This window comes from Gavia stellata, chromosome 5 (assembly GCF_030936135.1).
Source record: "Gavia stellata isolate bGavSte3 chromosome 5, bGavSte3.hap2, whole genome shotgun sequence".
Taxonomy (NCBI): Eukaryota; Metazoa; Chordata; class Aves; order Gaviiformes; family Gaviidae; genus Gavia; species Gavia stellata.
The window spans coordinates 28,709,909-28,735,918 of record NC_082598.1 but is presented as its reverse complement, the minus strand read 5'-3'; the positions used below and the strand labels follow the sequence as shown (position 1 = coordinate 28,735,918).

The following is a 26,010-nucleotide window of genomic DNA, read 5'->3' as shown; positions in this document are numbered from 1 at the left end:
CACCATTTCAGCCCCCGCTTTAAACAGCATTCAGTACTTGTCACATTTTCAGCCACAGTTTACCAGTTGTTCCTTAATAGATATAGATATATAGATAGGTATAGATATAATATATATAAAATAGATATATATACTTGCGTAGTTAAGGTTCTATACAAGACACCAGAAAAATCTGTGCTCTTTGCTGTAAAATATGGCCTAATTTGTATGTGTGATTTAGCAATGCTATAATCTAATCTTAACTTTTATGCTAGACTAGTTCATGCTTTAGGAAATACTGGTTTTGCATAGTACCATTGTATCACTTAAGCCACAGTTGGCATGGTTTCAGTATTAATAATAATAATTTACTTTGACTTAACTCCCCTGACATCAGTAGAGCGTGCCAGCATAATGGTTGGAAATCCAGTTTATGTCATCTCAGATTCTTAGCGTCCACAGCCAGAGCAGTAACCAAACTGCCTTTGAAGTATCTGAGATTTCAGATGTTAGCTTTCTGTATTTGCATAAGACTGATTTGTTAAAGAAATAGCAGAAGTGCTGAGCTGTGGACATGGTTGGGGCTAGAAAACAATTCTGAAAAGCCTCTTTTTATCTGTGGTCAGTCTGTCAGTGTGTTGTGAGCAAGCACCTTATTTTCTTGCGTTCCCAGTACTTTATCTAAGTGTTGATGTGAATGTACTTCTTAAAGTTCTTCCTTTGGTACTTCTGCGCAGGATGTCTTCCATGGTTACCTTCTCTTCTCCTGCTCTCAACTACTTCTTGGTAGTTTCATGCACAAATTCAGCAACCTTTCTGTGCCACTTACCTGCTATTCTGTGTGTCTCCTATTGTCCAATCTAACATATTGCCCTGTGTCTCTCATATCTGTTCACAGATGTTTAGTTAGATCAATATGGCTAAATCATAGCTTTAAGTCTTCCCACTTTTCACCCCTTACACACTCTCAGTTGCTGAGGATGATTGCTACTGTGTGTCATTGAGGCCTGAAATCTAAAAATGTTCTACAATGTGATGGATCTTAGAACCAGGAGTACAGTCTCAGTTGGAGTCTTGCAAATTCTGATTGCAAAGCAACTTTGAGGGGTTTTATTTTGGTTTATTTTTTAAGCCGTCACACAGAAGCTCTTGTCCAGATTCCTATTGTTACAATAACGTATTTTTGTAACCTTTCCAGTTGCAGTCTTGCTCTATTCATACTGTCTAGAGATGTCCTACAGAGAGAATTTTCCACTGTTTCTACTGAGTCATTTCTTGCTCAGCTTCTTCCTCTGGCTCCTCTTTCTCTGAACCTCACACATAAACAGTTTCCTTTCACTTTCAAGGTACTTCAAACCTATCCCCAGCCATTTTTAGTTGTTTTTTTTCCCGCAAGAGACCATTTCCTATCTCAAGTCTCACTAGCTTCGGCTCCCATCCTTTCAACTTTTCATACCACTTCCTTCAAAGCTACCCTTTATGCTTGAAAGAAACTTGCTCTAAATGTCTGCAAAGCCACTTCATTGTTTCTCATAATGTTCCTATTTAAATTTACTTTTTTTTTCTTTTTTTTTTTTTTTCTTTCTGTGGAGGCTACAAAATATCACAAACTATTAAGCATTTGTTGTGCTAAAATCACTACCTGCAATTCTGAGTGGTATTGGGTTCTCTGTTTCCTGTTACTTATGTCCCTGTTGTCTTTCCAAATCTTGGCTTTTATGTTAATTTCAAATCAGAAGCTCCTTGCAGAGGACGTGTATTCTGTATAAGCAGTATTAAGCGCCTACAAAATTCAGTTGTGATCTGAGATGATCTAAACCAAGAATAATGTCAATATAAGTACCACATAGCACTTTACTGAGAAGGTAAAAGTATTGACTAGTGCTAAAGCTAACCCAAACGGTGCCTTACTCCTGCTTTTCCCACCAAAACTGCACGGACTGCTTGGCTGCTCTGTCGTACGGTTTATAGTTGTTTCTGATGCCTTAATACCCTCTCCAAATTCTTTCTGTCTGCTTCTGCTGTGGTTGTCTCCCTTGTGTCTGCAACTGAGACAAGCTGCATTTAGTTATCTGTCTTGTACCTCTTGTCTTTGAGTCAAATAGATGATAAATATTTTGAAGAACATTACACTCCTGTTCTTTGTTATTAATTCCTAATCTGTCTGTCTATATGGAAATTTGCGATACTGCATTCCAGTTGTGGGAATAATTTTGCTGGCCTAGATTTGAACTGGGTTTCGGGAAGAAAGGCAGGGGATATGCTTTGATTGTTACAATAGCTTGTAACAGTTTGTTGCAGTAGAAACTGTCCTTGGCAATGGCTCCTACCATACAGGCTGTCATTGCCTCCTTCACTGCTGTGCTCCAGAGGAAAGCTGCTGTTGTTCACTGGCCCCTGCAATGGCTGGTAGCAGGATCTGTGCTGACACTGCAAAACCTCATCCTCTGTTAAAAGCTGGGCGGCTGCAGGAACAGGATTTTTCTCCTCACAGTGCATGTTATGGGAAGTTCACTTCAGAAAACAGGGGAATGGTCTAGATGCCCTTTCCTGCAGCAGTACCTCCAAGCTGTTTACCAAGGAAGCAGATCCACTCTTGGAAAGAGTGTTGTCCTACTCCCTTGTTAGCGGGGGTGACAGCACTGGCAAAATAGATATTAGGAAATGCAATGTGCTTTTGCTAGTAAGTGAGTGCCTGTTGATCTTGGCCTTCATTATTTTTAGTCTTTTTTTGTATGATTTTAAATTTCATCAACTCTCATACATTCTGGATGGTTATCTTGACTACCATGGAGAATGGACATCTAAACCACTTTTTGTTGGACTATTTTGGAGTTTGTCATTCATTGGCATGCAGTAAGTGCTGCATGAGATTTCACCTTTCTGAGTAACAGTAGTGTCTCTATTGTAGAGAGTTATCCCCACAAAAGGTTATGCCCTTGGGGCCAGTAAGTAAATAGAGGCTGTTTTAGGCAGTTCTTAACAGTTGTCCATGCCCTTCTATCTTCAGTGTAGCAGATGATTGATATTTGGAGTTGCATGACTGCCTCATCAACCAGAAAGCTAAACTGATAGGAGTGCTGTATTTCTTGCAGGATCATGTTTCTTGCAGGAGTTTCAGGGTAGAAACCAAACCCAGATAAGTCTCCTTGCCATCAGTGTTGGGATTTTGGAGCATGGCAGGAAAACCATGGAAATAAAAGAGCAAACAGTAACTGGGCCATTAATCTTGCTTTAGAAGTAGTTGCACCATGCTGAAAGGTGAAGCATTGTGTTTGAGACTTTATAGCTTATTTATAAAAGGAAACTGGAGAAAACCATGTATGCTTGAGTAATGTGCAGCTTTAGCAATGAAGTTGTTCGTGGGACCAATTTTGACTGCTTGATTCTCTCTAGTTACAAGAAGGTAGATGTAGCTGCAGAATTTAGGAAGTACGGTTAATGGAGTTGATAAATCACTATTGACAACCTCTAAGCTGAACCCTTAATCCATATCAGTATTCACTCCCGGGTTTTTAATATATATGAATGTATTTATGTCTGATTTTTTTGTTCTGAGTTGTCTTCTCTGGTTCTTTCTGTAGTTTAATGTTTGTTTATGAGTGGCAGTGGCTGAAATGTTGACGTTTCCATTGAAAAGCAAAACAAAACTTTTTGTATCATTTTCAGTGTGGGAATTTATATAGCTTATATATATAATCTACTTCCTCTCCTTATGCTCTCTTCAAATGCCCAAAATCTAAGCTGATCAAATAAAAGCAGAGATTTTGCTGAAGCGCTTTAGTTACTTTTCTAGCTAATCTTTTGACTATTGGCAAGATTTTAATTATTGTTTCTAATCTACAAAACATTGAAATAAATCTTGCCTTTTATTCATATTGTTGTTTGCATCTGTCACTTTACATGTTCAAAATAAGGACTGGATAAGCACAGATGCCAAATTATGATGTGAAGAGTGATAGATTTTTTCTGTATTGTGACTATGTAGGTCTCGTTGTACTCCCTCACCTTCTGTAGATATGATTTGCCATATTTCCACTTACTCCGTGCAGATGTTCTCATAGCATCCTCCAGTGTGATTAGCTGTACAATTATAACAATCTGACTGGTTACAAGACTCTGGGAGCAGATGCTGTACACTTCTGCTCAGTGTATTTCCTGCAGCCTCCACCTCCTCCACAGCTGCAGTATCATTAATGTAATAATACAGGTACATGTTAGAATCATTCTGATTTGTTGGATCTTTTAGATCTCACCCTAAGGTCCCTAGGTTCAGATTGCTCTAGTAAGCAAACTAAAATGGTTTACCAAAACAAGAAATTTTACTTTTGCTTCGGTCCCAGCCATGGGGGTAATGCTCTGAAACCATTGCTGGCCCTGAAGCAACTCAAAAATCTTTTTTAAGAGCTCTTAAAGTAACCCACCAGGGAAAGCAACCACATTTTAGATGTTTTGTTAAAAGAGTAGTTATACATCAAAGATAGGTTAAGTATTTTAATAAATTACTTAATAACCCCTTATTGATGTGCAGAGATATGTGGGTGAGGGAAAAGATAAAGGTTACGAGTGTTTATTGGTAGCACACTGGCAAGATGAAGATAAATTGGCTAATGCTTGATGCTTTATTTGGTGCTTACCTCTTAAAAAGCATGCAGTTACCAGTTTTGCCTATGACTTACTTTGTTGTTTAAACCTCTTAATCAGCATACTAGACTGAGTCTAGTAAAAAAAATCACACTTCTTAATGTCAAAACATATAGGTTGGTAGAGTGTTTTCTGTAGTTTCCCCTTCCTCATTTTTTTCTGAAGAATTCCCTGCCTGCCTCACATAAAGTTCCAGTTTAAGGAGTTAGAAAGCTGAATAGAATGAAGAAAAATGGGGAAAATATCTCGAAGCTCAGATAACTGAATGACATGAAGCCATGTCACACTTGGTAATCAAGTTGAGATCAGGGCCTCCCTATGAAACAGATTTCTGAATTAACTTGTTGAGTTCCAGAAAACTCCAGGTGCACTTCAGGTGAAATTCTGAATCTGGGAGAATCTGGGGTGGGTTTCTGAGCAAAGATGAAATGGCAGGAGTACGTTTTTATTAATTTTTCTCTGAAATTCACTGGTAATGGACTGTATTGCAGGCCTATAGTTGGCTAACACAAATGGTTTTGGAACTTTTCATTGCTTTTGTGTTTGGCCCCAGAAAACTGGGCCATTTTTTTCCAGTTCTCAGACAATCTGTTGCAGTTGACATGATCCAGCCAATAATTTAGCTACTCATTGCTTGACTTCTCCACACTTTTTACTGTGGAATATCAAATCAGTTGTGGGACTGCCAGGCAAAATATCCAAGAAAAATGGTTTTTCTGCTTTGTGAAATTTTTTTCTATACTTACTGATAGTATGTTGGAATTGGTGTGATGCAGTTTGCGCTGAGAAATAATCGTGTAGAATGGTATCTGCTTCCCTTTCCTTCACAGCTTTCCAATAAAATAACCAATCCACTGGCCCATTTTCATGTCTGACTGTAATTGAACTGTGCATGACAATGAAACAGATGTTGAGGATTCCATTTATTCCCATACAGTTGATGCTCCTACTTTATTTGAAGTAATTGCTTTTATTTATTAAATTATTTTCTCTGAGACGATACACCTGCTTGTCAATATTCACAGTTTGTTCACTGCCTGGCCCTTTAATGGTAATCTCTCATTCCTCACTGTGTTCCCAGCCTTTGGAGTTTGTTATGATCTTTTAGAGAGGAAAGAGATGGAAGAGAATTGCAGTTATCTGTAAATAATTAGGCAGGTGGGCTCTTTATGCCAGCTGTGCAAAAAAGAATTCAGTGATCTAATCAAATGCCAAATATGAGCTAACGTGTGCCATGGTTATTGAACCCTGGGAGGCTAAATATAAATAAGCATGCATTTTGCAATGGCTGTGACTAACGCAGCCACAGATTGATTCCATTTTATTCTGCATGGCTATTTTATCATTAGTTTCATTTGAAAGGGAGAGTAGTAAACCAATTTTTACAGTTACACAGTGGCATTGAATGGTGAGTTTTACGAAAGACTAATAGAAGTAGTGATAAGAGTGTTAAATTTAACTTTTTATAAGAAAACAAGGAAAACAAAATAGTTGCTCAGAAACATTTGTTGCACTAAAAGAATATTGTATAAATCTGTCTGCTTTTGTGCTTGCTCATACGGTGTCTAAACAAAGATAGGGCTTTTATTCATCTAGTTTTGGAAACAAAGTACTCCCAGAAAAGACAGTATAGTGATTTTTCTACCTCATTTTCAACAAATTTTAGGGACCCAGATTTCCCGTTCTTAAAAAGGAATTTGAAATATTTTACAGGAGATGCAAATTTAAGGGAATTCTGTGTATGTATCCATAAAATCTGAAAATTTCAGGTCCATTTAAAAAGTAGATTTTCAGAAAGAATCTAACTTTCTTGATAATCCGGCTAGCGTAGTTTCCCTTTCAGGTTATTGCTTTCAAGCATCTATACTGTCACAGCTGCGTGCTGCCAGACTCTCAGTTGTCTGATCATCCTGTATGTTTGCCTGTCCTTGGTGACTGTTTGGGCTCTCTTTGGACCTATGCCACCTGGCCTCTTCTGCAGGGGAACTTGTGTTCAGAAAGAAGGTTAATATACATTTGAGTCCTTTTTTCACATGCCTTGCACCTCTACAATGTGAGTACATGTAGTGCTTGAACATTATGCTAAAGTTCACTTGAGTGAAAGATAGTATAGATATAATGGGTTGAAAATGTGATCCTGTGTGAGATGCATTTTATGAAGAATATATGCAGCCTCAGTATGTATTATGGACTCTCAAAGACAGAGAGGTCTCAGGTAGGCATAGGACAAATAGATATGCTGAAGAAGTCAGTAGTAATATCCTCCAAGGCAGATGTTAGAAGTTGAGTAAATGTTCTTGGGAGAAATCAGAGAACACTGACTCTGGGCCCCTGCTGAAGAGGGGGCTGAACTGCTGCTGCCACCCACCACGAGGTTGCAAGTCCACGTCTTTCAGGTGGGATGAATAGTAGGATTATGCCTTTGGTTGGCTGATTCCTGAGGGAGAGGGAGATGTCTGGGTGCTGAAGTGTCAGCTTACAAATGGAGGACCACCCTCTGCAGGTATGTGACAAGAGGCTAGCAATTGGATCTCTTGTTATACATTCAGCAAGATACTTGGAAATAAGTAGTTATTAATTTTATGATATTAAACTATTATGTATGTATTGGGTTTGCGTGGGAGCGCTTTGGTAGCAGGGGGGGCTACAGGGGTGGCTTCTGTGAGAAGCTGCTAGAAGCTTCTCCTATGTCTGATAGAGCCAATGCCAGCCGGCTCCAAGATGGATCTGCCACTGGCTAAGTCTGAGCTAATCAGCAACAGTGGTAGCGCCTCTGTGATAACATATTTAAGAAGGGGGGAAAAAACCGGGAAGCGGCAGCCGGAGAAGAGAGGAGTGAGAATATGTGAGAGAAACAGCTCTGCAGACACCAAGGTCAGTGAAGAAGGAGGGGCAGGAGGTGCTCCAGGCGCCGGAGCAGAGATTCCCCTGCAGCCCGTGGTGAAGACCATGGTGAAGCAGGTTGTCCCCCGGCAGCCCATGGAGGTCCACGGTGGAGCAGATATCCACCTGCAGCCCGTGGAGGACCCCACGCTGGAGCAGGTGGATGCCCGAAGGAAGCTGTGATCCTGTGGGAAGCCCATGCTGGAGCAGGCTCCTGGCAGGACCTGTGGAGCCGTGGAGAGAGGAACCCACGCTGGAGCAGGTTTGCTGGCAGGACTTGCGATCCCGCGGGGGACCCATGCTGGAGCAGTCTGTTCCTGAAGGACTGCACCCCGTGGAAAGGACCCACGCTGGAGCAGTTTGTGAAGAACTGCAGCCCGTGGGAAGAACCCACGTTGGAGAAGTTCGTGGAGTACTGTCTCCTGTGGGAGGGACCCCACGCTGGAGCAGGGGAAGAGTGTGAGGAGGAAGGAGCGGCAGAAACAACGTGTGATGAACTGACTGCAACCCCCATTCCCCGTCCCCCTGCGCCGCTCGGGGGGGGGAAGAGGTTCGGGAGTGAAGTTGAGCCCAGGAAGAAGGGAGGGGTGGGGGGAAGGTGGTGTTTTTTTAAGATTTGGTTTTACTTCTCATTATCCTACTCTGATTTTGATTGGTAATAAATTAAACTAATTTCCCCAAGTCAAGTCTATTTTGCCCATGATGGTAGTTGGTGAGTGATCTCCCTATGTCCTTATCTCGACCTATGAGCCTTTTCCTCATATTTTCTCTCTCCTGTCCAGCTGAGGAAGGGGAGTGAGTGAGCAGCTGTGTGGTGATTAGTCCGGCTGGGCTTAAACCACGACAGTCTTTTTGGCGCCCAACGTGGGGCTCGAGGAATTCGAGATAAGGATAGTAACTGGGAGAGGTAACGGGCAAAATACGGACTGAACAATGTTAGAGTGCAGAATGATCATGGGGAATTTTTGTTGTTGTAATTGTGGTGAAAGGACGAGGGGTGGATTGTGTGTAAATTGTCCACTTTTGTTTGGTATTGTGATGATATTATTTTGATTTTGTTGTGGGTAACTCTTTTTTGTTGATGTGAGTGAAGTTTGTGAAGATTGTATTATGAATGTAGATTTTAATGATCATTTGTAAATATGTGATTCACAGAGGTGAGGGGTGCTTTTTTTTTTTTTTTTTTGAGACAAAAACAGTTTAATAGGTAGAGCAAAAAACACCGCGCGGAGAAGCAAAGCAAAAGAAGGAATTCATTCACCACTTCCCGTCGGCAGGCAGGTGTTCAGCTATCTGCAGGGAAGCAGGGCTCTATCACGCGTAGCAGTTGCTCGGGAAGACAAACGCCATTACTCCGAATGTCCCCACCTTCCTTCTTCCTCCCCCAGCTTTATATGCTGAGCATGATGTCATATGGTATGGAATATCCCTTTGGTCATTTGGGGTCAGCTGTCCCGGCTGTGTCCCCTCCCAACTTCCCGTGCACCCCCAGCCCACTCACTGTTCTTTTTGAACAGTGATAAATGTATCATGAAGGATTTTAACAAAGTTTTTTCCAAAAAGTTCTTTAAACAAGTCCTGTAATTCATGGGTATGATAAAAGCTTGCACATTTAATACTGAAAGGTAAGAGAATACAAGCATCTGGGTCCACTGAGGCTGTTACTTTGCTTTGTGTGTTCAAAATAATCTGTGAGCTCCTCTTCTCTTTTTATCTTAATTTGTTAGAGTGGTTGGTATTCTATGGCAACCTGAGTTTTCTTGCTTTGGATGGATTTGACTGTAATGACACTTTGATAAATTTCTTTTGCTCAGACTATGCAGTGCTACTGTGAAGTGACTGCTTAGAGCAGCACCTTCAAACTGACAGTCTGCTCTTTCCATATATTTGGCTGTGTCTGTTGATTTCACTCACTCACTTCTTTTTTTTTCTCCTATTTGTACTGTAAAAGCAACACGTAAATCTTTGTTCATTCTGTTCCATTTAAGCCCATTAAACCACTTCTCTGGTACACTGCCTTGGGCTCTCATTTACACTACAGCAAAGCAAGTTTCCTTTCCAGTTGTAACCACTACAGATGAGCACAGAAAGCTGAATTTTAAGGTTAAACAGGCCCTGGGTTTTCACAGGTGTCTTGAATGTTGTTTACAGAAATAAAATAATCAAGGACTTGTTTTGACCTGCAGAATCTTCCCCTGATGGCAATGCAGGAATCGCATTGCATTCCTTGCAATGCAAGGAATAAGCAGATTTTTAGAGCAAAATCATCTCTAAAATGCATTTTGATTAGTCCTTTTGTTTCCTCTGTCCCTCCACTGTTTGCCTCATACATTAGTTATGAATAACCTTTGAGAGCCACTGAGTTACCTCAGTCCAGGTGGTAATTCAGCTGCCATACATCACAAAGCAAGCACAAATCTCCCTCTTGCATATCTATTTCCTGAACCTGTTATTCTCCTACCTCTCCAGGTGGGAAAATTGAGAGAGATTTAGGTAGTCCTGGAATATCTGCCTTGGCACTTCTCAAAGATGAAGTGCCAAATTTCAAAAACTTTCTTGGGAGATGGGTGGTTTCAGTTGCAGAAATGAGTGAGGAATACGCAACTTATACAGTTGGCTGCTGTGATTATTTAAAAGTGAAATGAACAAAAACCCCCACTCCAACCAGCAAAGCCTTATATTTTTATTTCAAAACAGAATTGACTGTCTGCACTGTGCATTCTTATTGACCAAGTAAACTGGTGTCACGAATGAGTGGTTTAGACCGCTTAAAGAATCACTGTCAAGGGTATTGGTAAAAGCAATTTTAACAGAAGTTTATAAAAATGCGACTTAACAGAATTCAATGGCAAGGTTCACTCTATTACTTACTAAAACATACAAAGGAAAATCAAGTTAGAATCAACTCAGAATGATTTATGCAGAGAGACTGAAGAAAGAAAAGGGGTAAAGTATAGGGAAGACCCTCCTTCCTGTTGAGTCACGAGGCTCAGAATGGACTCCCTTGCTTTCTAAACTTTGCAAAGAGGAGTTTTGGTGTGGCTGAATCCAGACTTAGTCTCAGACTTGGTCAACAGGTTTTATCTAAAGGATTACGTGTATTTAGCAGCAATTTGAGGTTCATTCATGGTTTGAGGTAAATCATAAAGTCTTAGGAGCACTTAATCATGGATTAGTTTTAAGATTTACAAAGCGAGCTAATCACAATAATAGCTTGATTACAGATCGATTCACACACACACGCACATGGACATAAAGCTATAAAGAGAGAGAGATATATATACGTAGGTATACCTGTTAAAAATTCCCCTCGATTTCTCTGAAAATACTTCAGATGTTTCGGCATTCCTCAATGGGCCAGAGTTGAGTCTCAGGGAGGAGAGAGCGTTAGCCCAGGTTGCGGTCCTCCAAAATTTCACAAACTGGAGAGTTTGCAAAAACTCTTGAGAGGTGTCCCATTCAGAGGGAGATGCTGGTTGCAGCTCGCTGCAGTCCAGGAGAGCTCAAAGGGTCTCGCTTGGGACTGCTGTTTATAGGTTCACAAGATGATTTGCTTTAGTCATTAGTAAAATGACGGAATTTCTGTAACCATGGTGCTGTTCCATTTGGGTTACGATCCTGATGAGGAGTGTCCCAGGGTTGTCAGGGAATGACAGATTATTCCATTATTCTCGCTGTTGTTACCTGCCTCGGTCAGGTAACAGGAGTGCCTGGTATAGTCAGTGCTGTTCCCTGCCTTAGCCGTGAAAGAGTTGCTGGTACAGTCAAGGGATGCTTAACCGCCCAACTCGTTACACAAAGGTCAGGGCCTAGCTGGAATTTCTGAGATCGTAAAGTGGCCCAGGAGAGAGGGGAAAGGAATGCACCACCACAACTACTCGTGACCCCTTTGGCTCAAGCAAGAGTTTGAACCACTGTCTCCTTCTCTCTTCCCTCTGCCCACCCATCTCCTAACTGAGAGGTGAACAACCAACACCAAGTGTCTAAGTCTGGTCTCCAGCTCTTTTTCCCTGCAGAGGAGCTGCTGAGTTGCTCATTGGAGCCCTCATGGGGCAGCCCTGCAGGAAAGATCACATCTACCATCAAGTAGAGAGACTGTTGCCCTTAAGGTCAGAGTTGTGGTCTGGAGCTGTGACAAATACAACAGAGAAGAGGCTGTAGCTTTGCTCCTTTGTCTCGAGTGCAGGAACAACTGGCTGGTTTTTTTGAAAAACAATATTTCGTTGCATCTGTAATGTTTATCTCCCTCAAGTTTTACTTGTCAAGAATTGTCTCATTAAAAGGCTGTGGGTTTTTCTTGTATTTATTTATTTTATTTTTCACCTTTCTTTTCTGGCCATAAGTCTACTGAGCAATTTGACTTTCTATCACAAAAGGAGCTTTCTTGAGGCTTTAGTAAGTGGAATTGCTTTAAGGAAATTTCCTTCCTGATTATGATTATATATACTTTTGTGTGTATGTAGGTAGATATATGAGGCAAATGGTACAGATAGTTCTGCAAACTGTGATGTTTACTTCCCGCATATTCACAAATTTTTCAAAATCTGAAATTTCTTGAAGGATCTTAAATGGCATATTGAAAAGTTTAGGGAAAAAATATAGAAAGTTTATTTCTTTTGCTTCTTAAGAGATGTAGAATACCTGTCCTAACAAACATAGTCTAATCCTGAAGTATTAAGGTTGCTCTTAAATTTCTGTCTAGGGCCCCCAGAGGTGCTTGCACTGTGTGGGGACCTCCAAGTTACAGCAAGCTCCCATCACATCTCTTCTTCCTTAACTAATCAATGCGTGTCAAGGGAGAGGAGGTAGGGACAGAAGGCTGTGTACATCTTCCATCAGTCTGTAGTTTCTCAGTTTGGGGTTACAGGCTGCTGTGTGCTATGCAAATGGTAATACAAAAGAGAATAGAAGTGGCCCTAGATTTAGATATGATTTAAAAGTTCTTGGCTTGCAGACTTTGATAAATGTATACATAGGTATGGTTGTTTCTCTTTTTAGGAATACACCATAGATATAATTTTTGCCCAGACGTGGTATGACAGTCGTCTAAAATTTAACAGCTCAATGAAAGTGCTTATGCTTAATAGCAACATGGTTGGAAAAATTTGGATTCCAGACACTTTCTTCCGGAACTCAAGGAAATCTGATGCTCACTGGATTACAACTCCAAATCGTTTGCTTCGAATCTGGAGTGATGGAAGAGTATTATACACTCTAAGGTGGGTTTTTATTAACTGGGTAGAAAAAAAATAAAAACTGTTATGACCAGGAATATGGAAATAATGAATGTAAATCAAACCCTTAGCATCTCTTTTGTTGTGGACCACAGGAATTTGCAAGGATTTTTCTAAAGGAGAAAAAAAAAATATTTGATCATTAAAAACATGAAATTAATAGCATTGAAATATATTGCCTAGATAACTGGGTAAAGACAATTGAAGGGGATAGCAAATTTTAATCTCATTTGGGTACAGGCAAGATTAAAAAAAAGATGTTATGTAGCGTGTAGCACAACGTGGTGGTCTGTCACTAACATATTGCAGATCTAGTCATAAATTGTTTTGCAGACTTTCTGTTCTAAATAGTTCATTATCTAATTTCCACCAAATTATATTCTGTAAGTAAAAGATTAAATGCTTCAGATAATAAAAATGACAAGAAGTTTGATTAAAACTAAGGTGCCAGTCCTGCGTATACTTCTTCAATGTTTACCTTTGCAAGCTATTAAAATCAACAAATCTGTTCATCCAAATTAGGCATAACCAAACATGTAGGTGATAATTCTTCTTGGCAAATGGGGGATGCTTGGGCTGGTTTTAAGCTTACCATCTAGGCTGATGGTAAGCTTAGTAATACTTAGTACTACCAATACTTAGTAGTAGTAGTACTACTAGTACTAGTACTGATCTTTGAGTCACTTATCAAACAGTTCTTGAAAGGCTGTAGTCTACAGAAAGCATTTTAGGGTCATCTCTCAGTCTTATTTTTTAAGAAAAAAACTTGCAATAAATTAGGAGCTGATGGAGAAGCAGTCAATGCAGAGGATGCCATAAATCTGATTCTGCTCTTAAGAGTTTATTTATTTATTTATTTAAAACAAAAAGCAGCACCTTTTAATTACTTTCTCCTCAGTCATTTATGCTGTTTTCATATGCAGGCTAGTTGTGTTGTATGAACAGTTTATAAAAGTCTTCTGTATCAGAAGTAAGAAGAATTAGAATGTTTTAAAAGGATTCTGTTCACTGAATTTTTTCTTAATATGTTTCATTTGAGAGCATACAAATACCTCTGAAGAGCACTTTTTAAACAGTTTATTATGCTAGTGTTTATAAAAATCTCTAGAGAGCCTCTTCTGTTAACTTGCTAATTTTTCTTTTTCTTTTTGTAGCTAGCAATTCTAGAATCATACTTGGACTTTACCCTTCCATTGTCCATTCAGTTTCAATGTACAATTAATTTTAAACAGGGTCTAAGTAAAACAAAGAAAAACGCAAACACAACCAAAAAAACCCATGTGAACTCTCAATAGGTTAGAATTATTGTGCTAGAGTATGAGCTATGAAGTGCAATGAGCTAGTAATAAAACAGCAGAACAGGTATTCACCCAGCACTGCAACGCGCAAACATCTGTATAGGTGTGAATATGGCCTGAATATGGCCTAAGGTGGAATAACGCTGAGAGGTTCATATGTTGGTTATTGAAGGAACAATAATAGGATCTGACAGTGCTCCAGGTTCATGGTCTCCCCTGTACCACCACTCTTCCCCCGTTGGTACTTGAGGGAGCAGACGTGATTCTGTTAGTCAGACTTACTGAGCCTCCTCTGAGGGCAGTCTTGGTCTGTCCATTGCACCCATCAGTGATTCCAGATCTAGTTGTGTTGCTTTTAATAAAACTCTGGTTTTTCTTCTTTTTCTTTAAGTGTTTGACTTTCCAAAGGTTGAAAATGGAAAACAAAGGCAATAAATACATATACTATAGTTGGCATATTGTAAAGCATCTTCAGAGGGATGCAAGTGTTTTACTTGGAAATGTGGGGGTGGTTTTCTCTTTTTTTTCCCCCCAGTATATGGCAAGAAATACACTTTCCCTTATAAACCTCTCTCTTGGTCAGGACAGATTTCTAGAAAGGTCCTAGTCCTAGTCTTGTGTAGAAGAGCTACAGGCTTACAGGGCTTTCTGGCAGAGGGTGGCAGAATCTTCCTTTCCCCAACCCTTTTTGTCTAGTATGTAAGTATCACATACAGTCCAGTATGTAAGCATTACGTTAATTTTCAAAGTTGATTTTAGAAGACATTCTGACTTTCTTCGCTGTGTTATCAACAAAGGAGGAGCTATTTTATATGCAAAGAAGGCAGTTTGGAGTCTAGCCTCTTACTCTAGCTTCCTAGTGAAAGTTAGCAGAATTGACTTTTGCATTGGTTGCTTGGAAGGTGTTTGGAAATCTGTGATAGTATTTTCAAAAGCAGCAAGTGATTCAGTTGATACCATTATGAGTCCTAAACTACTTCTAAAATGTATATTAGCTTCCTGAATGCCTTCGACTTTAAATGATTAGAAATATCAAGCCTGCTCTTTCCTATCCATGCTACTGCCTTCACTAGAGCTGCTTCCATGAGTATAAAGCAAACCCAAGAGCGTCCCCACTTTCTGTCTCATGTACATAGCCACCAGATACAATGATGCCAAATACAATTTGACTTGACAAATGTGTTCTTCAGAAGCTTCCTTTATTTGCTATCATAAACTCCCTTCCTTGCCGTGCCTTCAGTCCCTTCCTTTTATCCCCTATATCTGGCAGAGAGCTGAGAGATCCCCCTAAATCAATCGAAATTTTTGAAATGGCTCAAAATGCCAACTGAAACAATGCAGGTCCTCAGGTTGCATATGATGAGAGTTTTTGTTCTTTGGCGGTGATGCTGGATGTTTTTTGCAGATACACAGTTGGCTATCAGTAACATCCATTAATTGGCAAAATTTATTTCTGTGCATGTTCTTTACTATCTAGTCTAAAGTGTCTGGATGCTTGAATATAATCTTTTTTCTTATTTTTTTTCCCTCCTTTTTTAATTAGGCTGACAATTAATGCTGAATGTTATCTTCAGCTTCATAACTTTCCTATGGATGAACACTCCTGCCCACTGGAATTTTCAAGCTGTAGGTGGTAAAATAATTGTTTTTTTCTTTACATTCAGGCTTTAAATTTCCTTAAATTCTGGCAGCAAGAGAGGAAATGTTTACTTTTTAAAGCCTTGTAGTGAAGGAAAGAATTGACCTGTTTATATTTTTATTATATTTATTGCAATTTTTAATGCATTATTAAATGCCGTAATGAATGAGTTGAATTACATGCATTTAATTTAATTGCAACTTTAAAAATAATCGTATTGCTTAGGAGTCTGATACAATGCCCATTCCAGTTAATGGAAATCTATTGCCCTGGAAGAACTTTATTTCCTACGCCTGCCAGACTTGCCAGCTTGGAATTAATTCTATGTGGTACGCTTAAAAGGAAAAATAAGATCTGTCTTCTTCACCCTGTGACTGTAAATGCTTAATCAGTATAAGAAGTCCTTCTCCTTTCAGTGGGACTTATTTATGTGAGCAAGAAACACAACTTTCAGGCTTCATTTCTTTAATACAAACTATATTTTTAAAAAAAAAAAGTTCCTAAGGGAATTGTGCTATTACTGGCAAAAGAAACCCAAACCACCTGAACACAGCTAAACGACTTATTCCTAAATGTGAAACCTAATAGGCAGTGAAATCAAACATCAGTGCTTCTTTTTAAATTAATGTTTTCATTTAGTACTTCCTTCTTGAGCGCTTCCAGCTAAATGGGCTTTGGTAGCTTCATTGATTAAATAGTTGTGCCACACTTAATTTCATTTCTGCCTTTCTGCAAGATAATGTGGGGCAACATGTGAGGCACGTGAAAATCAAGAGGGTTGCACTTCCTTGAAGTTGAAGTACTGGACAGTGGACCAGGCCACAAAAATCCATTCTGGGAATAATAGACAAAGAAATTTTCAATAAACATCAATGGGGATTTTATCAAATTATGTACTAGTAAGTGTCTGTCCTTTTAAGATCTTTGTGGTCTTTTAATGATAATGTATATTAGATTTGTGTATTAATTCATAGTGATGATTCTGAGCCAGTTTTTCATATCTGAGTTCCAGAATTTTGTGTAGATATTTCCTAAACATTTGTTTTTACATAGTTTTTGATTGATCATACATTTAGCTAGGCTTAAAACTGAGGCTAGGTATTTTGTGGTTAAATTTTAAGTGTATCAGGTGGACTATAGATTGGCTTTCTCTCTGATTCACTTTATGTATAGCCCTGGTTTAGTTTATAAACAACTTCAGAGATCACAAAACATGCTTTGGTATATACTGTGGCTGAACGCTTGATTTGGTCTGTTTTATTCTAGATGGATATCCCAGAAATGAAATTGAATACAAATGGAAGAAAACCTCTGTTGAAGTGGCAGATCCAAAATACTGGAGATTGTATCAGTTTGCATTTGTAGGGTTACGAAATACAACTGAAATTTCTCACACATTGTCTGGTAAGGCAAAGTGTTAAATTTTGTTTCATGTAATATCTATGTAGAACAAGAATAACAGATGAAGATACAACTGAAAACCATTTTCAATGATGTTGTGTAAGTATTTTTTCTTTTTTTTAATTTATAGGTGATTATATTATTATGACAATCTTCTTTGATCTCAGCAGACGTATGGGATATTTTACTATTCAAACATACATTCCTTGTATACTCACAGTTGTGCTGTCATGGGTGTCATTTTGGATCAATAAAGATGCAGTTCCTGCAAGGACTTCTCTGGGTAAGAACATCTTTTTTCAGTCTTGAAAGGTCTGGTACTCCTCAGAAATACAAATCTGCAGCAGGGAGTGAATTAACCACAGTTTATTCCCCTTCAGATTGTGGCCATTGGTCACCTTTTCTCTTGAACTGCAAGATTAAGAGTAGGAGGATCCTGCTGTGGTTGCACAGCAGGTCTTGAGGAGTGAGTGTTGAGAATGGAAATCTGGAAATCCTGATCCAAGCCTTGTGGATCTGCTGTTGCTCACATAAATACATTTTTTCTCCTTTATGTTCTTTTTGACATCTCCAGGGATGACAATATGGCAATCCTTAGTCTGACAAGTATGATTAATCTTCACTTAGCATCATGGAATAAAGATTGTCATTACTACACAGGTGAAAACTGTGAAGATCTGGGTTTTTTTCTGGTTTGGTTTTTTTTGTTGGTTTTTTGGAGGTGGTGGTGGTGTTGTTTTTTAATAATAGAAATGATTCAGTTGTTCTGTTAAGCCCAGGATAGGACAAAAAATTTGCAACCAAAGTTGCACTTCAAGCAGTTAAGCATATAACTCACAAAATCTGACTCACTGTCCTGCTTTTACTACAGACAGTACTGAAGTGTGTTGCAAGTTCTGCTACAGAGATAACTCTGTGTTAGTGTCATCTTGGCTGACCTGTTTAGCATGGTGTCAGTCTCCTACATTTGACTGTTTAGGATTCATACACTGCCTTGGAGAAGCACCATAGTCCCCACATAAAGCAAGATAGACAGGGGTGTGTGGAGTGTACAGGATGCACACTAGCAACTTCGAGCTTAGCAGTGACAGACGTTTTTAATAAAACCAGTGATGGCAGTATGACCTATTTTGAGGGAAAGATCGAGAGCTGAGAGTGTATCTTAACAAGGGAGAGATGAGAGTTAATTTTCCTCATCAGCTTATAGGATTGTGAACACACCATTCCCACGTTATAGGAGCGCTTCCTATCAGAAAGGTGAGACCAGGATTTGATTTCCTGCCTTTCCCACTGAAACTGGACCATTGTGCAGTCAAGCCTGCAAGATTAATGAGTCAAGAAAGAAAGTAAGCAAAAATGAGCATGGCTCAGTAGCCTGATGAAAAGATAAGGGAAGCAAATCCAAGTCTTGGATCTTAACTTTTTGCTATTTGAAAATACTGCAAAGTTGAGTGAATAGAGCCTAAAATCTTGAATATATCACACTATGTCTTGATAGTTAGAAATTGATTATAAAATTTCTTTCACTGACTAATCATTGGACATCATTGTGGATACAGTCTGGAAAGACACTAGCTGTAACAGGAAAAACTCATATTGGTATCCTGCTAGTTCTGCATCCAGTTTGTTCTTTCTACAGAGTACTTTTTCTATGCCTTTGATCTCATGGTTAAGCTGGAGTTTTCATTATCCCACTTCAGCAGTACTAACTTTCATCTACTTGAAATTTACTACAAATGTTTGCAATATCATATTTACAGCTCCCTGCAGTTAACGCTGAGCTCCTTTTGTGTGAACATGCAGAAGCCATTGTTTGACAGATTGTAGGATGACTTTTCTCACATGCAGATGTTCTGGTGAAGAAGAAAGAGAATACCAGTTGAATAGACAAAATTTTATAGAAAAAGACTGAGAAATTAATACAAGAAAGCCAAAACTTAGCAAGGTGCATCATGGCAAGCAGTTGTGATGCTGTGGAAGGGTTGCTCCCTGTGTCAGCCCCCTGTATGCCTTTCACATAGTGGAGAGTACTGGGAAAGTCGATGTCTTCCTTTGTCCTCTCTGAACAGAAGTCAGTAAGGGGAATGGTGGGCATCACTTCCCATCCAGAGGCTGTGCTGGGGTCTGGTACACTGAAAAAGCTTGGGCCTTTTTCTTGCGTATATGTTGAAAGATCCTGGCAAACTGCGGTTTCCCAAAGCAAAAGGTTTGAGATGATTAAAGGTATTTAGATATTTAATTATGCAGAGAAATGCCTAATTGATTTTCAAAAGCATCTAGTGGGAGTGAAGCACTTTTGAAAAACTGTGGTTATCTGTTTGCCCTTTTAGGCATGTAATTTCATTGGGAGATCTGTTGCAAAATCACCACTGGTTTCCTGCTGCAGGATTAGTCCATAGCGACCCCTGATTCCATGCTTCGATTTAAAAGCCACAGACAGCCTTAGACTGATGTAACACATTTTTTGCAATAAACCTGTGCATGTAAATAACAAATTATTTGTGTGTTCAAGTATTGCTCTCCAAAGGAAAGGTCACATCTTAATTTTGGACTACTAAGAAAAAGACTTTGCATCTCCCTAAAGCATCAAATACAAGAAGAAAGTGTTAACACCTTCTAAATGTTAAAGCAGTGAAGGGTGGTATAGTTGAGATTCTGAACACATCGCTATTAAGACCAGCTTGTTCTCTTAATTAACATGTATGTAAGTGAATCAAGGGAAACATTTTCTATTACTTAAGACACAGTCTTGAAATAATACCTAGTAACTTAGAATGAGACCAGAAAGGCCATGAAGGTCATCTGGTTTGACCTGCTACATGTCAGAAGCAAACAATTGAAAACATTATTCCTTTTTCAAATGTTTTCTGAAAGTTTGAAATCAATGATAAATAACACACTTTTTTTTCTGAATGCGTCCTTTTATACATTTTAATCTTTCAAGGGCCAAAGGACTTTTTTGTGTTTGTAAAATTTGTGTGCTTATTTGTACCTGTTTGTCTAATGTATTTGTTTTATGTGTGCATTCTATAGCAGATTTATAAAATTACATAAACTTTCTCAGTGCCATTGTTTATTCAGTGTGTGTTGAAAATGGGAGGGACTTAAACTGAAGGTGAAATGTGCTGCCTTCTGTATGATCCCACAATGGCCACTGGATCCATAGGGATGGCTTCTTGCAATAGCACCGATGTGTGTGGGTGTGATCAGCGGTGAACCCTTCTGTGGCTCAGTTCTTGTATGCCTCGTGAATGAATTAAGGGCTAATTTGAGTATTTTTTTGTGACAATATGATTGGATTACTTACACACTTCACTCTTCCTGTCTTTTTTTCTTTCTTTCTCAAACAGGCATTACAACGGTACTGACAATGACAACATTGAGTACAATTGCTAGGAAGTCACTCCCAAAGGTTTCCTATGTGACAGCAATGGACCTTTTTGTTTCGGTTTGCTTCATTTTTGTGTTTGCTGCCTTGATGGAATATGGCACCTTGCATTACTTTACCAGCAACAGAAAAGGGGACAAAGGAAAAGAAAAGAAGGCAAAATCTAAGCCATCAGTAAGTTTAGCCAAACATGAAGAAAAAAATACAGAATGCTGTTTATTGTAGTGTTGATTTTGTGAGACTTATTCTTAAGTAGAAGGGCTAATGTTCAAAGATAATTAACACTAATATTTATTTTATCTTTTTTTACAGTTGGGAGCTTGTAGTAATTTTCTGTAAATACTACTAATGAACAAAAGGTTTAGATCATTCCACTCACGGAATGGGAACACATGAGCCTAAGCTAGAGAGTGGTTTAATATAATATTCCATGCTTCCATGCCATGCCCAAGCCTCTGGTGAAGATTTGTTTGGGTCTGCATCACCTAACTTGGGTCTTACCTCGCTAACTTTGCAAAGGAAAAAGTGCTTATTATTGGTCAGTATTCTGACTCCCTTCCACTTCAGAAATTCTACTTTAACTCTTTTTTTTCATTTACTTCCACGTTTCCTTCTGGTAAAATTAACCTTCTGCTTTTACAAGTTGATGTTTGTATGGTGTGAATGCCCACATATCCCAGGAACAAGTACTACTCAATTTTAAGAGGCTTTCTGTTCGTGTAGTAAGAATACTGGAACTTCCAAAGACTCTACCGTTGGAAGCCAGTACAAATACTTAAAGCTAATCTTTAAACTAATAAAACATTGAGGTAAAGGCATTAAATAGCTTATTTAGTTGAACACTAGTCTTAATATCTGAGGCTTGATTGTAGTCATCTTTTAGAAAGAATAAGAGGAAGGACAATGTTACAAAGCCCCCTTCCAGATCATTTCATCAAAGGAAGCTGGAGCATTGCATAATCATAACATCAGTTGTCTTTTCTGCGTGAAGGGTGAATACCACCTGTGTAAGATCAAACAGAAATTGAAGTGAAATTACAGAAGCCCAGATATGGAAATGCAGAAATCCTGTTATGAACCATATGAATTCTGTGACTAGTGTCAGAAAGCACTGGCGCACCCATTTTGAGCAGCGCTGCTCTTGGAGACTGTCTTATGGGGGCACTGTGGGGCTGCTATTGCTTAATACCAGGGAAATGAGAGCCCTTATGTTTCATATGGTGAGCTGGTCCGAGTGGATCAGCTGTGTGTTTAGGACAAGGCTAGTGGTGAAGGATTAATACTGCCCTGTGCTGCCTTGGTCGGACATCATTGTGATTCTCAGGGAATCCAGCACAGCTGAGAGAACTGGAAAATGGAAACCTCAAACCTGCTTCCTGTTAGGGGTAGAAGCAAATGTGGGCACAATGGAAAGGATGGAAAACAGGCTTTGGCAAGGGCCACAGCTGAGCAATGAGGGTAAAAGATAACAGAGGCTGCAGAATTTGTGGGTCTTCCCAGTGTTAGCATAGCAGATTTAGTTTCAGGTGGTGGTTGCAACGGTGTCTCAACAACACTTAAGGAACAGGGAGCTGAAATAGGTCTGCTCTCAGCATGCACAACAAGGGAAAAAGGAAGAGGGGAGGAAATATTGCTTATTCAAACCAGGGGGATATGAAAGATCTCTGCTGCTGGCAGATCAAAAGCCATTGAAGTGGTTTGCAAGTATACTCTATTGAATGGAGTAACAAGACTTTCCAGAATCTGTTCATACATCAGCCATTTGTGCAATAATCTGCCAAATGCTTTGAGATTTTCAGTGCATATGACAATTCAAAATGTAGAACGATGGTAAGATAGAAATTATGACACTTACTGAATAAATAGCTAGAGTTTGGACTAAGATTGAAATTAGCAATATAATACTCAAAACATTGTTCAGCTGTGTTTTACTGTGTTCTTAAAGCATGCTTTTTATTTCTAAGTAGTTGAAAAACAACCATCTTTTCACACAGAATTCTTTAAACATGTTTCAGCTCGTTATACTAGATAAGAGATTACTCTAAAAAAAGGGGGGACTAAATTTAGTATACTTAGATGCAAGGATTCTAATTTGATAGGGGTGGTTTTGGTGACATTTTATAAAAAGCTATAAAATTTCTTGTTCCAAATAGAACAATTAAAGAAGCCATCTGATTAATTAATGGGAAGTCGTACAATTACAAATCCATATATTATTTTTCCCCCTTTATCTTTGTCAAATACTTCTATTCATTCTTTTTCTCTTGTAGTTATGGATATGTAACTCAAAACCAATTTAATTAAAATAGTCAGTTTAATTCCTTCTGAAAAGTTATCATTTACAGGTGCTTTTTCCTTGGAAAACTTGCCTTGCATAAGTCTTCTATTTCTATTGCAAAATGCAATAAAAGCTTATTATTCCATGAACTGATGCCAAGAAGATGCAATAAATGATCTTGTGAAAAAATGGTGAGATTTTACAAACGATTACAGCAGTTTTATCTTACAAAATATGTGCTGGCATTATTCAAGAACGGTAGTATGAATTGGCTTATGTAAATCCACATTAGTAAGGATAATGAGTTTGGGCAGGAAAGATTAAACTTAATTAGTTGTGGATCTTGTTCTGATCATCATTTTACCTGAAGTGAATGCATCGCCTGTGCTATGATATCCACAAACGATGGCTTTCTTTTGTACATGTATTAGTGTTACTGCAGAATAATGTGGTTTTGATCCTATCAGAGTGTATTATAGCTGCTTCTCACTATACACGGAGTTTTATCTACAACATCATTAGGCAGGTACATGAACAATCAGTGTGAACTACTGTATCTACATGTTTGTTGTTTTTTTAAGTCTCTGCCAATTGATATACGGTCATTTTCTTGTGAAGCGTTGGTCTTTTTTCCCCCTTTTCCTTCATGTTGTCTCTTTCTTACACGTATTTTATGTATTCCCTGTAGGTAGGTAGGCCTATAAGATGGCACTGTCTTTCTGCCTCTCTCAGGCAACCTCTTCAAACTTGTAATTCAGTAGCCAGCTTCAGTCTGTGCTGGTGACATGAGCAGTGAAAAGCAGTACTGTTATTTTTCCCTCCTCGCACGGTGTTTCTGAGTTGGGGATTCCTGTTTTACCCCACTAGTAGAAACAAATCATGCCATGAATCTTACATTGGCAGAACCAATAGACAGAAAAGTCTTGTAAACCCAGAGTAGGCATGAATCAGAAATAAGCATCTTTCCCTATATATCTTCAACAAAATAATTATTTTGTAAGTTAAAAAAAAAATTTGAACTTACTTTCTGTGTTTTATAAAAATAAGCCCTGTTTGTAATGCCTCAAATTAGGGTAGAAGCATGTAACTGCTGTTTGTTAGTGTTGTCAGTATTTTATCATAACTGAACTGAATAATGAGGTCCTTTAGGATGATAATTGGCTCCCTAGGTCATCATGTCTAAAAAGTGTTGAAACAGCATTCTGTGTGAAACTTCCTCTGGTAAAGACACTTATTAAATAAAGCTATTGGAAAACGTGGTGGATACTGCACTGCTTTAACATCACTTCTTCGGACACTGGGTAAAATGTCCCAGCAGCCTCCTTAACAATGTATAGAGATCTGTGTACTGGCCAAAGTAATTTCCTGGAAGTGGGACAACAGGACTCTAAAACATAACAAGAATCTAAATGATGTGGTTTCCTGCTTTTCATATTTTTTACTATTTTTCATTGTCTATCATGTATAAATGTTTAAGAGAGGTTCTTCTCTACACTTCAATACCCAGTTAGTTCTTCTGACTGCATCCTTTTCTGCTGTGTTTATTCCTTGCATGACATAATATGGAGATGGTAGAAAAGAGAGAGGGCAATGTACGAGTTATATTTATGTAACCCCTATCTTCAGTCTGAAGATTTTAGAAGAGATGCCAAAGGTCGGGGGAGTTGAAAGAAAGAGGATTATGGAGTAGTGCAAAAAGGCTATGAGATTTAGAAAGAGAAAAAAGAGAAAGAGGATGTCTTTTGAAATATTCAGGAAAACACGGAGGAAGAGTGAAGAACTGCATGAAAACCAAATAATAGCAGAGGGAAAGATGGGCTGTAGTAGTGCAAGTAAAGGGAAGGTGAAAAGGCAAGAAAGAGAATGGCAAACAGTATACATACTAGGCAATAAGGCACACAATTTTTTCCTATGAAAATTATTTATGAACATTAACATCTATTATGTTGAGTTTTTATCAGATTGCAAGAGGATTGAGTTATGCCCATGGAAAGTAATAGTAAGAATTAAGAGCTGAATTAATCAGTTTCACTGAATTGAATGGCCATGTCCTAAGGAGTCTTATGTCTTGGTTTCTAAAGGTGGGGTATATTGTTTAGGGATTTAACATGAGAGGGTTAGATGACATACCCTGGCCTGTGTGTCTCAGTCTCTTAAATTTCACCAGTGATGCTGTACTAATCCCATTAGCTTTTTTTTTTTGGTGAAAATGTAGCTTCCAGAAACACATCCAGTCTCATTCTAAAGACTCCAAATGATGGGAGAAGCATCATTCCCATGGTAGTAATGCTTATAGCCTGCTTGTGGACTTGCTTGTGACCCAGTTGTCAAGCTGTGACTGACTTCAAAATGTTCGCTTATGTTGTGTAGATGGGATCAGCTAACCCTATCTGTTAACTAATTATCCACTATTCCCAAATCCCAGCACACCCAGTTTTCACTGTGGCAGATGAAAATCATTCATGATCTTTTGCCTACATGAACTAATTACATAAAGTAGTTCATAATTTGCAAATTTCCCCAAACTGTTTTCTTTAATATTAAAATTCCTGTATATTGTACTGAATGTGCTTATAGTGCCCTTTGCTATGGAAAGCCTATGGAATTATTTAATGTGAGGATAAAAAAGCCTGCAAAACTGTGTTTTTCTTTTTTGTTTTTCTTAAGAAACCACCTGCAATTGCTGTTCGACCTGGATCAACACTAATTCCAATTAATAACATTAATCATCTCCCTGAACGTGATGATGATTATGGATATGAGTGCCTAGAAGGGAAAGACTGTGCTAGCTTCTTCTGTTGTTTTGAAGACTGCCGCACAGGATCTTGGAGAGAAGGAAGGATACACATCCGTATTGCAAAAATTGACTCCTATTCTCGAATCTTCTTTCCAACTGCCTTTGCATTGTTCAATCTTGTTTACTGGATTGGCTATCTTTATCTATAAATTTCAGAGGTTTGACAAACTCAGAAGAAAATGCTAACTGAACAGTCGTTAACACTTTTCAGTGAGCAGTTGAAGATTAGAGCTGGTCCAAAATGACTCAAATTGTTTGGATGCTTCAAAAATTTGAAACAATGAGAGGAATATGGTGATGTAGTCTCCCTCTTGTGATCAGCTATAGAACTGATACCGGTATTTTGAAGAGAAAATTTAAAAATAAATATCCCTAAGATTTAACTTGCCTGAACACACACATATTTTTGACCACCTCTAACAAAATGCAGAATAAAGAGGCTGTGTTATTTAACTGGACAGTTCTACAT

At 38.7% G+C, this 26,010-nt stretch overlaps 1 protein-coding gene across 1 annotated transcript in view; it reads left to right on the top strand.

Annotated features, from left to right (window-relative positions):
- GABRG1 (gamma-aminobutyric acid type A receptor subunit gamma1) overlaps positions 1-25,690 on the top strand; it is a 46,881-nt gene extending 21,191 nt beyond the window's left edge. Inside the window, exons 5-10 of the mRNA XM_059817921.1 lie at positions 12,505-12,725; positions 15,582-15,664; positions 16,944-17,081; positions 17,209-17,361; positions 20,429-20,640; positions 25,412-25,690. Of these exons, the coding sequence (XP_059673904.1) occupies positions 12,505-12,725; positions 15,582-15,664; positions 16,944-17,081; positions 17,209-17,361; positions 20,429-20,640; positions 25,412-25,690 (1,086 nt within the window). The remainder of the gene's footprint in view (positions 1-12,504; positions 12,726-15,581; positions 15,665-16,943; positions 17,082-17,208; positions 17,362-20,428; positions 20,641-25,411) is intronic.
- Positions 25,691-26,010: the final 320 nt, after the last annotated feature.